General features: G+C 38.3%; 1 protein-coding gene across 8 annotated transcripts in view; it reads right to left on the reverse strand.

Moving 5' to 3' along the window:
- FRY (FRY microtubule binding protein) overlaps positions 1-16,077 on the reverse strand; it is a 233,346-nt gene that overhangs the window by 122,955 nt on the left and 94,314 nt on the right. For 7 of the 8 annotated variants that reach the window (XM_082054462.1, XM_082054461.1, XM_082054463.1 and 4 more), the window contains one exon: positions 9,673-9,872. In XM_082054462.1, coding sequence (XP_081910588.1) covers positions 9,673-9,792 — 120 coding nt within the window. In that variant the 5' untranslated portion in view covers positions 9,793-9,872. Of the gene's footprint in view, positions 1-9,672; positions 9,873-14,794; positions 15,083-16,077 lie in introns of those variants that run through there. The other variant, XM_082054459.1, reaches the window with a different exon arrangement.

A 16,077-nucleotide genomic window follows, 5' to 3' on the forward strand; every position in this document is an offset into this window, starting at 1 on the left:
TATATACCAAAAGTTCAGGACTGGTAAAGACAAGGTTAAAAGGTCTAATAAAGTGAAATTGCCTCTGAGTAACAGATTCCATAGCAGTCTGCTTACCCTGGAGATATGCTTAAAGTATTTTAAAAAAATCTTAAAAATGTTTTCAGCCTCAAGGCACTATTTTTTTTTTTAATTTTCTTGCCCACCCAATTCAGAAATGGCAAAGAGGCCCTTTTCTACTACAAGTTGACTCTCTTTGAGTCTCTGTAGCTATAATACATTCTACAGAAATGTCTTCAAAATCTCGGATGAATAGGCAGGTTGAATTTGGAGCCAAAGCCTACAGTGACAAAATACGAATAAATAAAGTTTTGAACTATCTGAAAGAGCCCGTTGCTTTCTGGGCTATAAAAAACATCAGAAAATTTCAGAAGAATGTACTCTCAATAGTAACATTTCCATTTTTCATCAGTAAGTTAAACATCCTTATTTCTTGTTTGAAGTGTTGCCTTCAATTGTGTACTCTGTATTTGTTCACACTGGAAACTCCCATGATATGAACACACATTAGAGATAAGGAGTAAAGATCAGCAAAGAAAATTTTGCATTTAATCTTTGAAGCTACCGTTTTTCAATATAGCTCTTGAAGCTTTTTGCATCGCCAATGCTTACAAAACAAAATGCTCACCTAAAAATTTATTTCCTTCCTCTGCCTTATTGCTGTTGGGAAAACACTAACAGAACATAATAAAATAGAATAAATTGAATGTGCAATGGCAAATGTATATTTTATCACATTTGCACACATTAACTAAATATAATATTTATAATTTATCTAAAAAATAAGATATCAGTCAACCCCCCTATTCACATAGGCACACTAAAACATTTCTCCAGGGACTATTAGCTCTCTTTAACGGCTAATGTATTAATGCTTTTTCAGGGCTGCTACACAAATATAATTGGGTAAATTTACAGAGGAATAGCTTTACCTGACCACCTGTCATAGAACTGAGTGGTCAGGGAAACATGAAAACAAAAGGATGCTGTAGTGGCTATTAAGCTTCACTATGTCACCATAATGGTATATAATGCCCCTAAAAGTTATTTCTAACCTCAGCAACCATTAGGCACGTTATTCCTACTGAACTACGACTGCGGACTGTATTACTGACTGAGATAAAACACTTTGTTTTGTAAGAGCAGGGAGAATGCACGGATATTTTGACACAAAATGTAACTTCTGCACTGCAAGCTAAAAAGCAGCCACGGTGAGTTGTCTGCTGGGATGGAAGAGCTACCTGAAGGGAACAGCAGAAGAACGGACCTTTCCATGTAAAATGGAGTAGACATAGAACGTATTCAACTACTACAGCTAAAATATATACAAAATGCTTGTAAGCACATTCTTAAGCACCAAAAAGTCCCCATATGTAATTCTGTCCTGCTTAGGTTAAATCATCACGCAAGCCCCAAAATAAATTAAACATCTTTGTATTGTATTCTTTTTAGCAGGAGGGGAAGGTGGTGTTTTGTAGGAAAAGGTCTGCTCCAAAAATAGCTTGATCAAACATGCTAAATTTTTAATTTTGCCATTGGTTATTTTGCGCAAAGATCAGAAAACATATCACTGTCAATCTTGTGCTGGTGTGGTGTGTAAGGCCGTCTCTGCATCACACAGGACAAAATGCCACAATGCCAATTTGCTTCCAAAGGCTGGGCAGGCAAAACTTTATTCTGCGGAGGAGCACCTGCCCTTCAGACGCAGCTGCCCCACCAGCCTGTTCCTCTGAAGGGGCCGGTCTGTCCCTCTGGTCCCTGCCCCATTTGGGCTGGGGCTCCTGCCTTCTCCCTCTGCTGATCCTGCTTGGAGCGCCTCCATGCAGCTGAGCCCGCAAGTGTTAGCTTCTTTATTCCCCTCTCAACAATGGATAGAACAGTCTATGGTCCCATAAAAATACTGTTGTACTGAAAATAGTTCTAAACTTCCTGGGAAATAACTTTCATCTCTCATTTTTTACTATTTGGGAATTTCAGCCCCACCCCACGAAGACTAGTTAATTTATACCTAAGCAATTAAGAAAGTCGAGTTTTTTGACTCAAAAGCACAATCTGCTTACTCTGATAGTTTCTCAAAAGTCCCCACCTGGAACTTCTATGAAACAGGCAATTAGTGTCCTGTTTTCACAGCCGTTCTTTGCAAGTCAGCGGGTCCTCGTGCATGAAAATATAAATTGCCAGTTCAGGGGATGACAACAGAAACTATGATTTCTCTTGTTGCTCTGCTCAGCAACAAATAGCTGCTAAAGATCTCTTTTAAAAAAAGACTCTGTCAGTGACCATAGTGTACAGATAGTAAAATAAACAGAAAGGGGCATTTCCTTTATTAACCTTTGAAATACTAAGCATGCACCAAAAGGAAATTCTAAATGCAAACATGATTCAAAAATATATGATAATACAGCTTCAAGAAAACACCACAACTCCACATAAGACAAAATTACAGAAAACTCTGATGAACTTCATGTAGCTTTGGAAAATTAAGTAAAAAAAGCGATGTTAATTGTACATGGTATTTCATATGGAGAAGAAAACCATATTTTAATTGGATGTGAAATACATGTAAAAATATTCTACATCTCTCGTAAATTTTTATTTTAGCTAGCTCAGGTCAAAAACATACTTGTCATTATATTTATTGCATAAAAATAATGAAAGGTGCATGTTTAGAAGACAGGTTCAGTATTACTCAGTCTATTATTCATGCAATTGCTCTTATCTTTGTCACCGCTCTTCTGTTTTGCTCACATGGAAAACAATGTGCCCAGCATTACTGTACTCCTGAATACAAAACCGTGTAAGAAAACAACAGTTCAGCTTCAAATACAGGTTTTCAGTCACTGGCGCTGACTCTTGCTTCTTTGGCATCCACATCATGTAGTGTTCTGCTTATGGCATCCCACCAGGTATTACAGGCTGATTTTTGTCTTATTATTACATTTTCTGCAAAAGGCATCTTTTACGTATGCTGTCTACCAACAAAATTTAAATGTGGGCACTCAGAAATTTTGGTCATGAAAATGTTTATTCTGATGTAACTGATGTATCAGAAAAAATGGCCAAACGAGCCAAAGACATAGCAAATTAATTTTCAGAACTAATACTACACAGAAGTGGAGTAAATTCCAAGCGGCCTAAAAAAGAAGCAAACCCACTGAATTAGAGATTGCTTCCCAAGACATAAAAATGTTTCTCCATAACAGGAAAAAGAACATGTTCAAAATACAGACACCTAGAGCAAGCTATACTCCATAAAAACACTATTTTCACCTTGCTCTCAACATGAAGCCAGGAAGAAGGCTTTCTGGAGTCATACTCTAATCATTTATGATACTGTGTATAAGGCTTCAGTCAAGAGGGGTGTCATGAGAGGCAGTATGAGAGTCCAAGATCTTTCATCTATGAGCCTGTGGTACTGGAATAAACATGATGCTCTGAAAAAGCATTTGATATAGTGATTCATATGTAACCTATTTTTAGCATTCTAAGAACAATAGACTATGGAGATCTGGACTTACTCATCCACGTAAGACCTTTGCATGAAACTGTTATCCAAAGCCCTGTTTCAGCTGTTTACCAATGTGGTTGAGCTAGGTAGTTTTCATCAGCCAATATACATATTTAAAAAATCTCTACGATGAGAAGGTTTTTGTGACAGCAGAAACACTGAAAGATCCAGTGGTAAATTAAATAGATTTAGGAGACTAAGTCACTACAGTCAAAAGCATGTGACTTGAATGTTACTGTTCTCTCCTTTCCATCTCTGACATTACTTCTGAGAGCTGGTGAAGAGGGTGAGAGATGGGCTTCCCTGACCTGGATGTACCCTGATCAAGGTCAGGTTGGATGGGGCTTTGAGCAACCTGGTCTAGTGTCCCTGCCCATTGCAGAATGGTTGGAACCAGATGGTCTTTAAGGTCCCTTCCAACCCAAACTATTCTGTGACTCTATGATTTAGTACATCTTTGTTCCCTAAACAGGTAAGTTAAATGACACCTCAATCCTATATGCAAAGAGTTTTACTCCAATTGATTTATGATGAGGAAAGTTATATCTTCTGTGCAAGAAAGACACAGTAACAAATGCAGGAAGCGTGTTGTGTTTCTTGTTTTTGTTTATTTTCCTGTAGAGAATGGGGGACGGACAGGTTCCCTCTTGAGCTCACCACATTCTCCAAGCTATTATGACAGCACCGTCCTCACCTTCACTGAGGCCTCCTGCACACAGTGAGAGCAATGCTATGAGGATTTAGGGGATTTCTGTGTTCCAAGCAGTGGATGAGGTTCCTTCTTTTAGTATATTTACACAGAACTGGCAAATTGCTATAAAAGCAGGGAGGTTGGGAAGAGTGGGAAAGTTTCCCACATTTGTGAGCCTTGGGAATGAAAATACAGGATTGGCACCAGACCCAGAGGTATAAAAAAGTAAAATGCAGAACGCATGTCTGGACACAGACATCCAGAAGACCCTCTGACCAGGCAGGACAGGAATCCTACCAGCTACCAAGGGCTGAGACATGGCTGCATGACAGAGACTCACAGTTGCTTCTGGTACAGAACTGCCCCTGATCCCACTCTTTGCCCAGTATCCCAACCTCCATGGGAAGCACTAAGCAGGACACGCTTCAGTTACTGCGAGGCGAGCTGCTGAGGTGCTTATAGGACAATAGAATCACAGAATGTCAGGGATTGGAAGGGACCTCTAACGATCATCTAGTCCAATCCCCCTGCCGGAACAGAAACACTTAGATGAGGTTACACAGGAATGTGTCCAGGCGGGTTTTGAATGTCTCCAGAGAAGGAGACTCCACAACCCCCCTGGGCAGCCTGTTCCAGTGCTCTGTCACCCTCATTGAGAAGTTTCTTCTCATATTTAAGTGGAACCTCCTGTGTTCCAGTTTGTATCCACTGCCCCTTGTCCTATCATTGGTTGTCACCGAGAAGAGCCTGGCTCCATCTTCATGACACTCACCCTTTTTATATTTATAAACATTAATAAGGTCACCCCTCAGTCTCCTCCAAACTAAAGAGACCCAGCCTCCTCAGCCTTTCCTCATAAGGGAGATGCTCCACTCCCTTAATCAATATTAATGATGAGTGACAGAATCCTTGAGTGACACAGAGGTGCCTAGGGACAGATGACAATGGGAATCTGGCATGTTGGCAGCATTTATAGAGGAAGGTCCTAGCGAGGATGCTTGTATGGGTTAAAATGAACAGCATTTTCAATATATACCTACATAAAGTTACTAAAATATTAAGTTGTCTTCAATTTATCTGGGCATAGACATATGGAGTGGATAGACAGAACAGAGTAAGGAAGTTCAGCTTTTGTCTCCTCCATGACATTACTTGTTTCTTATAGTAACCCCTGTTTGTGCACTGTGAATAAACAGGAGTCTGAAGGCCCTGTGTACGCCAAACTATTCAGGAGGACTGAAAACATAAAAAATACATAATGCAAATGTGTGTCATTATAGATGACAACAAAGGAGCCATTCCTCTTGTGATGCAGCTGGAATTTTAGCCCATGTAAACCAGAAAATTCTACATTACAGCTGTATGATAAAACTGCTTGGTATTATTATAGCCAACATAAATCTTACTGGTTATCACAGCCTGGTGCTTAAAAACAACAACAAAAAAACTTCTACTTCTTTTTCTTCCAAGTCTGTTCTTAGCATATTTCTTCTGTAATGCCTGAAGAAAGTGAAGCCTAGATTAAAGCTAAGTGGACAGCAGTGCCACTAAACACATTAGTTGCTCAGTCTTCGAAAAACCAAACTTGATTATTCTTGTCCTTTCAGAGTCTTTCTAACCACCTATTGGGCTCTTATCACCAGCCCTGCTTTGAAATAGGTCTATTTTTTAATGTCTTTGAGCTTGTAACGAAAGGAAAGTAATAAATACACTAGTATCAACCGCATAGCTGTTTTCAGTTTTTTTCCCCTGGTGGGTGGGATAAAACCTACCTAATAAAAGGAGAAACTGATAGGCAGAATACATGAATATATTGATACACCCAATCCTATAATGAGTAAATTCTGTTCTTGAGTTCAGTATTCAGAGAGATCCTGAATTTAGACAAGCTCAGGAAAAGAAGATGCTTCCTGGACAAAAGCATAATGAAAGTTTACCAACAGCTAAATTAAACATTTACCACTGTAAATGCCAGTAGCTCACTATGTTTTATCAATGTCTGCAGCTGTGTGTAAGTACTGCTGAATGCTGTATTTAAAGATTAGGCTGATCAGTATGCACAGGATGAATTATTACCCTAAGTGATAATCAACAGTCGTAAAAAGGGAACTATTTTCTGAGTCTCTTCCTTACAGTGTTAAGATGCTTAAATAATTTCATTATCTGAACTGGCAAAAATATTTCCCTGGCCTCCTCATTCTAGCTTCACTTTAAGGTCACCATTGCTTGAAAAAAATCAGTAGTAATAAAATATCAAATTGTGTTTGTAAGTGAAGCAATGCAAAGAAGATTTACAATATAAACTGATAAAAATGTAATAGGAATGTAATCAGCTGTGAAAAAAGGTCTGCAGGAAAAGTTCCTAGTATTCACTGTAAAGGAGAACAATTATTTACAGAAAAGAGGTAGGAAATTATTAAAGGTTATCAAGAAGAAATGATTTGCATTTCATTGATGTCAATTTAATTTCGCAAACTGGTAAATCTCTTTTAATTAATTCTGCTGTCAAATACCTTTCATTTGGATTAATATAACACGACAATCTGGTACAGTAGTTTAATCATTGAAAATTAGCCACATAACTGTGACCTTAATGCAATCATTGAAATGTTTGTCATATTTCAGAGACCCCAAAAAGGTGAAAAAAATGACCTGGAATTCCAAAGAAAATATTATCCGGACAAAGTAAAAAAAAAACCCACATGTGGAAACAAAAGGTTTCCATTCCAATTTGTTAAAGACTTAGCAGTAGATAGTCGACTTTAGAGTCATGCCTAGGAAACATTAACTGGGAATGCACTTTTAATGACGATCGCTGCCAAATCCAGTAACCAAAATGTCAAATCAGATTGAGTGGAGAGCCAAGGCAGCAGGAGGGGTAGGTGACCTGTGCTCTGCCTTCGCTGCTGCTGGAATCCTGCTCTCCCAGCCAAGATTCAGTGGGGCTGCAGGAGGGGCTGGTGCTGTGCCCCTCGCTGCCGCCCTCGAAAAAGCAAAAATGTTTTGTGCCTTGCTACTATCTGCAACTCGTGGCGGGACACAATCCTGGTTTTCCACCACAGTTACCTGATCACTGTAATTTACAGTTGGGCTCTGTGTACATTGCAAAATAAAGAGATGGATACATCAAACAGGCACACGGAACCCAAAGAAACTGAGAGAAAAATTCATAAAAACAACAGTAATGATAAACAGAAAGGATAAGCAGGCAAAATGTGTGTATGAAAAGAAATATCTAGGTAAAAAATACATCAGTAAGATTTTAATCCCATAGTAACTTCAGAGCTTGAAAATGAGCTAGACTTTGTGACAAAAGAAAGGAAAAAGCAATTACATTATAAACAGATCATTTTAGCCTCTCTAAAAGATATCTTAAGTATTCATCACTCATTATAAAATTAAACTGTCATGTCTTGTAATGACTTGGAGAATTCAAGCTAGAAACACCTCAGTGTTACAGCACTTTGCATGTTTGATTTTCTTTGAAGTACATTTGAGTTTAATTGGAACAGAATCTTCAAAGAGCTCACCATTTGACTACCTATTGTGAAAAAAGGCCAAAGGGTGGCTCTGCACCACCAATTTATAATCTTTGTCTTGCAAATCCTCCAGACTTGCTGGTCACAATTCTAGTCAGTAGAGTAGAAATGTGGGAACAAAGCTGCTGAACATCCAACAGCTACCCCACAAAAAGGGTGGACGTAAATTCTTAGCCATTATTCCAGCATAATTTTTGCCATTTTCTTTGTCACATCCTTCTTTACAACCTAATTATTTCAAGATCATTTTGACTGAATGTCTACAAAAAACTGCTTACCCATTTGTCACAGTCACCCTCAAAGAGCAGAATGACGTGACTTGTAAGTCCTATTAGTATTAATAAGACGTGAGTATGTCACTGAATTATTGTTAGTGTCTCATGGTTAGACCCCTGTAAGAAATAAGTTCTGAAAATGTTGACAAGGTGACATTGCAGTCTCCTGTCATATTATTATAATCTGCGTTGAATTTACCAAATAAAATTTCACTGAACCACCTCTGGAATAAGATAAGATCAAAATTCTGATATTTATAGTTTCACAAAGCAACAAAAATAATATATCAAAACCCAACAACTCAAAATCACCGTAATGCAAGGTGAAATGGGAATAAGCCAGGGTCACTGGTTCGTATCTATGTCTGAAATATTACATGAAATGCAGAGGTTAGTGTTTAGAACAACAGAGGTGCCACAAGGAAATTATGCTCTCAGTCCTGATCTTCCCATTGTTCCCCTGATCTTGTCAAGGAATTTTACAACCCATTTTGTCTTAAAATTTTAACGATCTTCACTGTGCATCACATGAAGACTGGATGGTAACAAATAGCTGCTGGCATTCTTTTTAAAGGGCCTACACTATGACTGTCTATTCTACTTTATGCGATTTGGAGAAGATTCATGAAAGAATATTGTCCAAATATTCCTTCCTGTCAGCTTTTTTTGTGTTATTTCCAAACTATGTAAGATACTTCTGTCATCTCACAGCTACCTAACGTTTCAGAGAAAAACCTGGAAAAACTTTCCAAGCATCAAGTGCTTCTGAATTAAGACAACCTTAATCTTACTGTTCAGAACATCCAGACCTGAAAATAGGGAACTAAGTACTAAGATATTATACAAATTCTCTTACAGCTCAGAAATACAAGGTTTTAAAAATTATTATTTTTACTGTGTGAGAACTAAAATACAGGATACAGAATTGTTCTTCCCTAATCAAAATAACAAGAATGTATTTAAAATATAGTCTCAAGTTAAAACAGCAGACTCCCAGAAGTTCAGTTGCATAAGGCAATTTGCAACAGACACACCTGTATGTTAAATTTGCCCAAAATATAAATAATGGCAGTTCTCTCACTGTACAAGACCTTGTAATGCAACTCCTTTTTCAAATGTTGTGTGCTTTTTTCTATCTGGAAAATAGGTGCTATAGCACTTCACTGGATTATGAAACCTACTACTGTCAGTACTAAAATAAGAACCAGCAGTGCTACTCATTTTCACGTTTTAGCTGAAAACCAGTCATGTTCAGAAATACTTTTTTAATCATATTTCAGCATTTTCTAATCTATTTTGACTCCAGTGACCACCCTCCCAGCAGTGAAATCTTTGCTGGCTGTCATCCCTTCTGCCTCTCAGTCACATTAACACATGCCCATATTGCAAAGAGAAATAAAATAGTCATTCCTTTTCATGTCACCCCTTTGGCATATCTTGCATACCGCTGCCCACTCCCACAACCTATTGCCATAGTAGCGTATCTTACAGTTTGGGAAACACTATCAAACTCCAACGCAGATTACAAGCAAAATATTCTGCATTGCATAGCAAGCAAGCCTGATTTAAAAATAAATTCAAAGTAAAGTACATATGTAGTCAGAGTTTCTTTTTACTCACCAGAGGTTCTGCCATGATGATGCGAATCTTGCGTTCAGCCTGAGTAGTGAAGTTAACAAACAAGCTCTTCAGGACATATTCGCCTGGTTTACTGTCTGGGTCAACATTGATAGGCAACATGGCTGGAGGTCCTTTTTCCCTCTGTGTACCAGAAACAGGTGGAACAGGTGGCTTGATGTATCCGTTACCAACTGGAGAAGCTGAAATGTAGAAAAGTCACTTTTACTTGTGGATAATTCAACATATCTTAGTTTTTCCAGTGACCCACTAAACCGTCAGAGCAAATCTGGAGAACAGTTGATAATCAAAGAAACACACAATACATAAATACAATTTCCATGGTACAGTTATAGGTAAAATTTACATAGTCTAGACTGGAAGAAGAAATCAAAGACGAAATCTTATGTATTAAAACTGGGTCGTGTTTACTATACAGTGCACACTCAATCCCCTTTCTTTACATGGTAGGACTTGCTGACACCAGACTGTTTGAATAACATCCTAATTTCCTGTTCTTTATCATGTAGGCCATACCTCTAACCCAGTTGTCAAATAACAAATCTATTCTTTATTGCTCTTCAAAATTTTTTTCTGGGAAACTGAAGAAAAAAATCATTTGAAGTACTATGAAATGAAACCTCATTAATTCAAATATTACTATTCTATGCATGCAATTTCCAAAACAAAATTCTCGGGTTTAGCTCTTATTGGCGATAAAAGTTATATTGGGTCTTCACACAAGTACTGGTAGCACCCTCTGTTAGCGTTGCCAGAGCCTGGCCATTTGCCCCTCTGAATGCAACACGGGTGTTGCAATACCTGTGAGCTCTGCTGGTGGTGGGGTAGAGGGGGTTTAACGCAATACCAACTCTGGAAAATATTGTGAACTAATACCATTATAGCACTTCCCTATAGCATTGCATTCCAGAGTGTCTCGTTGTATGTTGTATCCAAGTTGAAAGAAAGAAAGAAAGAAAGAAAGAAAGAAAGAAAGAAAGAAAGAAAGAAAGAAAGAAAGAAAGAAAGAAAGAAAGAAAGAAAGAAAGAAAGAAAGAAAGAAAGAAAGAAAGAAAGAAAGAAAGAAAGAAAGAAAGAAAGAAAGAAAGAAAGAAAGAAAGAAAGAAAGAAAGAAAGAAAGAAAGGCAGGCAGAAAAGGAAGAAAGGAAGGCAGGAAGGCAGGAAGGCAGGAAGGCAGGAAAGGCAGGAAGGAAGGAAGGAAGGAAGGAAGGGAAGGAAGGAAGGAAGGAAGGAAGGAAGGAAGGAAGGAAGGAAGGAAGGAAGGAAGGAAGGAAGGAAGGAAGGAAGGAAGGAAGGAAGGAAGGAAGGAAGGAAGGAAGGAAGGAAGGAAGGAAGGAAGGAAGGAAGGAAGGAAGGAAGGAAGGAAGGAAGGAAGGAAGGAAGGAAGGAAGGAAGGAAGGAAGGAAGAAAGAAAGAAAGAAAGAAAGAAAGAAAGAAAGAAAGAAAGAAAGAAAGAAAGAAAGAAAGAAAGAAAGAAAGAAAGAAAGAAAGAAAGAAAGAAAGAAAGAAAGAAAGAAAGAAAGAAAGAAAGAAGAATGAACTACAATGATGGATGCTGCACACCTAATGCCCTTGGCCTCTCATTTTGAGGAACAGAATTGCAACTACTACTGAAAGTAATTGTTGGCTATTAATTACATGAGGTTCTTTTAAGAATAAATGAGATTTTGCATATTTCCTAAACACTTTAACAGTTCATTGCTGCAAAAAAATGAAAAAAATAAATCCCAAAGACTATGTTATTGTTTGAAAGTATTCAAGATGTGGCAGAATCAGACCCCAAATTCATGCACTGAAAAATAAAAAAGGTGCATTGCAGATAACAGAACACATTTTCCTTTAGAAAAATCGAAGTTTAGAAGTCCACTATATGACTATAATGCAACATAGAAATGCTTTTGTTCACCTAGCTATTATTCTTCACAAGTAACGCGTCCATACTTCACTTAGAAAATAACTCCCCTGAGTGATAAGGTACACATCGCTCTGGCACAGCAGCACCACTTCTTCCACTCCGATTGATGTTTCCTGCAAAGTTTCGCTCGATTTTTGAGGGCAAAAGCATAATCACAGAGTTTTGTTGGCATTATGCCTCTTTGCATAAAACCAAGTGCATTGAACTGTTCTGCATTTGTATTATATAAAACTGCTTCTAAAAATACACTGTTGTTCTGAATAACAATCTACTTCAAAGCAATGAAAAAAGAGCCACCAGAGAGGAGTCTCAGCATTACCTCTCTCCTGTCATCACCTTGGCTCTCCTGAAGTTTAAGTATGAACGCAGTGGGATGCAAAGGATCAGATGCAAATTTATATGCACTATCAAATATACTAGGTAATGGAAATTTCTCCACAAATAGCTTTAGGAAGGAGTCAGACAATACTTTTACAATCACTAATATATTAACTGAATGTGTGGTTTTGACTGGTTCACAACTTATCCACGAAATCAGTTTGATCGCCAAGTGCTCAGTTAGGAAACATGGGGGTTTTTTGTGAGCAGTGAAACCAATTTTCTTAAGGATTTGTGTCCTTTGTGCAGTAAAAGCCCTGTCCCCCCCCGTCATCACCAGGAGCTCCCGCAGACGTTCCCAGCTCCCTGTGGAGCTCCGGGCCCCAGCTGGGCAGGCAGCTGCCTGACAGTGCCTCTGCCTGGCAAAATGCACCTGCACTGGGCCACCACAGCCACCATGGACTGGGCCACTGCAGCCACCACAGGCTGGGCCACCACAGCCACCCTGGGCCACTGCAGCCACCACAGGCAGGACCACCGCCGCCACCACAGGCTGGGCTACCACAGCCACCATGGGTTGGGCCACAGCAACCACCACGGGCTGGGCCACCACAGCTACCACAGGCTCCTTCCTGAAGGAATCAAATAAAATGCAAACTTGTCTTCTCTTCCTCAGGCAATTTTGGTTTAAATTGGCTGCTAAATTCAAAATGTACTACACAGGGAGAAGGAGGAGGGCTGGAAGGAAGGTGGCATGTGGGCTCATGCACACCTCACAGCCTTAGGAAATTAAGTTTAAGAAACCCTAATTGCACTACGTGAGACCTGCCAACCTTATCTTCAATCATTGTGGCATTCAGCCAAGATTTTGGGATTGGAATTTAAATCCACATAATCATTGTCAGTGGAAGCCTTTTAACAACTATGGTGTTTGGTTTGTGACACAGGCTGATCTATTTTTCTTTTTTTCCCATACATCCAACTGAGAAATCAGTTATTCACACACTGTAAGAGAAATGCAATTATTTGTGAGATCTGTCAGAGCAACAAGATTTTTTACTACAGCACTTCTCTGAAATATCAAACTGTACAGCCCTTCCCCAAAAGGAAAGTAAAAGGATATCCTGGGGATTAACATCTATCATTGCTACACCAATGACAGCAGTTATAGAAATGATTAACATACGACACTGATTTAGTTCAAATTTTTAAAAGATCATTTTGTAGCTGCTAACTCCAAGTGAGCATTTCAGTGAGGAAGTTAATATTGCCAATAGTGTGAGGGTTCCAAGTTGATCATGAGTTGGCCATGAACTATTATATACAGATTTGGCTTTCTGACCCATCTTTTTAGTTCCATTATCTCAAGCATTTGCATATGCTTGCTATTTGCATTGCAAAAATCTGGCCCGGTGACTAGAATCTGGCCCAGTGACTAGACTATCACTGACATCTATACTGGTGATGTATGAGCTTTAACAAAATATATTTATTTTTCATAGATTGAGAGCCCTACAAAGCTCAGGGAAAAAAAAAAAAGTTGCCTCTGAGACACAGAGCTGTAAATCAAGGACTCAAAATTTAAGAAATAGCTGCATTAGAGTCATCCAAGATTGGTCCCTTTATGCTGACACTTATAATGTGGGCCTTAAAAACAGCAATAAAAAGGATGTGTCTAGTTTTGCCAGTGGAACACTGCCCCATTAAATAAAAGGCATAATTTTTACATGAGAAATTACAACACATAGTTTTGTATGAGTTTATGCAGAAGATATCTGGTGGGAGTGGGAGGAAGGGGTTATACTCTATTCTAAATATTTATTTCATTGACAAATTACATTTTTACTGTCTGATTTCTAATAATAAGTGTTCTACAAAGAGAAGTACCATAATGGCCCACTGAAACATCCCGTTTTAATTCCTAACATATTGTAGTGTACTGGTCACCACAGAAGTACAGCATTGAACTCAACTCATTCCCAAGGAGGATGAGTGGTGATGCACATTCAGGAGACCATGATGACCCTGATGCCTGAGGGCTCTGCGAAAGCAGGGAATCTGTAGGTCAGTTTTAGAAAGTTGTACACAAATTTAAAGCTCCTCTCCTAGGAAAAGCTGTAAAAAAATATTAACTATGCTTGATCAACTGTAAGATGCCTGTGCCACTTTGGGGTAAAATTCTGTCTGAGAGCTACTTCTCTCAAGCAACCCATTTTGTTGTTTCCAAGATATGCTCCTTATTTTTCAACTGTACCTGCAATAAGCTGTATTTCAAATGATACTATTTTCCTACAGAATATTTTCATTTAGTTCAGGCTACAACCATAAGATTTCCTAAATTTTATGTATTAAAAAAAAAAAAAAAAAACAAAACAAGGAGTAAATATGGAAGTAGCAATGCAATATCACTTATGGTTGTTGCCACAACTACTACTATTGCCACAGAAAGGACTGCTGAACTGAAATCACTGCTAATTTTTTTCTGTATTGATTATTTCCCTGAGCAGAGAAATAGCTGTAAAAAAGCAGAGGAGTTTTAACACACATACACAGTCACTAAGCTGATAAAGGGGATGAGCACAAAATTAAATTATCATAAGAGGATCTCTGCTACGATTTACATTACAGGTATTTTTTTCTTAAAGCTGTAAGATGAAGCAAACCAACAGAACAATCATAATGCGCAAGCCAAGAGTCTGTGCTACACTGGATATAAATTCAGCCAAGCACAGTCACAGAATTTTCAATATCTTTAAGCAGAAGAAACAGAGACTGCATTTTTCTAGTTAACTGTGTCATATTTACACTTTAGCAACAACAGAAAAACTAGGAACACAAACCAAAAGGTATTTGCAGTATTTTCATACCTACCGAGCCCCTTTATAAAGCTGATCACGCTGGATTTTCTCCAACAGGCCACTGTAATATCCATGAGCCTGTGAATACCTGAAATGTTCCACTCCTTCAGTTAGAAAAGTCAGAATTCTTTTCTAACTAAAATCAAAAAGGAAATTAGTTGTTTCATAATCCGGGTTCATACTTCACTAGAAACTTTTCAGCACTGAGGCAGACATTTCTTCTAGTTTTTTGGGTTTGTTTTGTAACAGACAAGTGCTGAAGACCTACAATGTGTGAGCTTGAGCAGGCCTCCGGATCAGATCAGCCTTTCCATAACCAAAGGGGTAATTTTTAGCTTCAGCATATGATGATGACCACTCACGGAGTGGCTGCATGTCTATATTTATCCACAAGTACATACTATGCTGACAGATTAGCGAAACTACTTCAGGCACTCCAAGAACATGAGACAGGATAATGGAGTTCGACATAAACAAACCACGCATATCAAACACACGTATTATCATACAATCCAAGCTGAAAGCAATTAGTATAGAAATGCAAAGCATGGAGACAACACAGGATGGGTTTTGTTTTGTAACTAAGGTATTTTGGCCAAAAATACATACAGTTTAAACTCCTTGCAATAAAACCAACAAAATATCTCTTCTTGTCCCATGCCAAGAGTCAGAGAGAAAACACATACCTCCAAGGATAATTGTATATCTGCTGAAATAACTCTTAAGAAAATGTGCTTTGTTTTAAAGCTGAAATTATAATATTAAAATGAAAGCACATTATTTAATAAAGTGTGAAGAATTTCATTTGCACAGAAATGGTACATGTGCCAAGGTTACCAAAAGGTGGCTGTTTTACCCTTTGAAGGAGATCATTCCCAACTAGTTTGAGCTTGAAAGACCAAGAGATTAAAATTCAGGGGAATTTTTTGTTGAAAGAAACAAACTAGCAGTTCCATTTTTATCTTGGTGAAAGAAACTGTAGGATTCCCAAGGAAAATGTTATTCCAGCGTATTAGTAAGATGCAGTAGTAGCACTGCTTTGAAGCAAGTATTATTTTCCTAATTTATAATTCATTTGCATATTTCAATGACAAATAACCGTAACGGAATAAAGTTAACCAATAAAATGTAATATTAATGACTTGCAATACATATGATAGGAAATAAATTTATTTAAGGTACAGGACTTTATGACGAGCAACTGATGCTACCAATGTCTGATCTTTCTGTGCTTCTGATCCTGTCTTAGGTGAATTTACACTCAAAAATGAAAGACCAGGAAGAATTCAGTGCATG

This window comes from Streptopelia decaocto (genome assembly GCF_964273445.1).
Source record: "Streptopelia decaocto genome assembly, chromosome: 1".
In the NCBI taxonomy this organism is placed as follows: Eukaryota; Metazoa; Chordata; class Aves; order Columbiformes; family Columbidae; genus Streptopelia; species Streptopelia decaocto.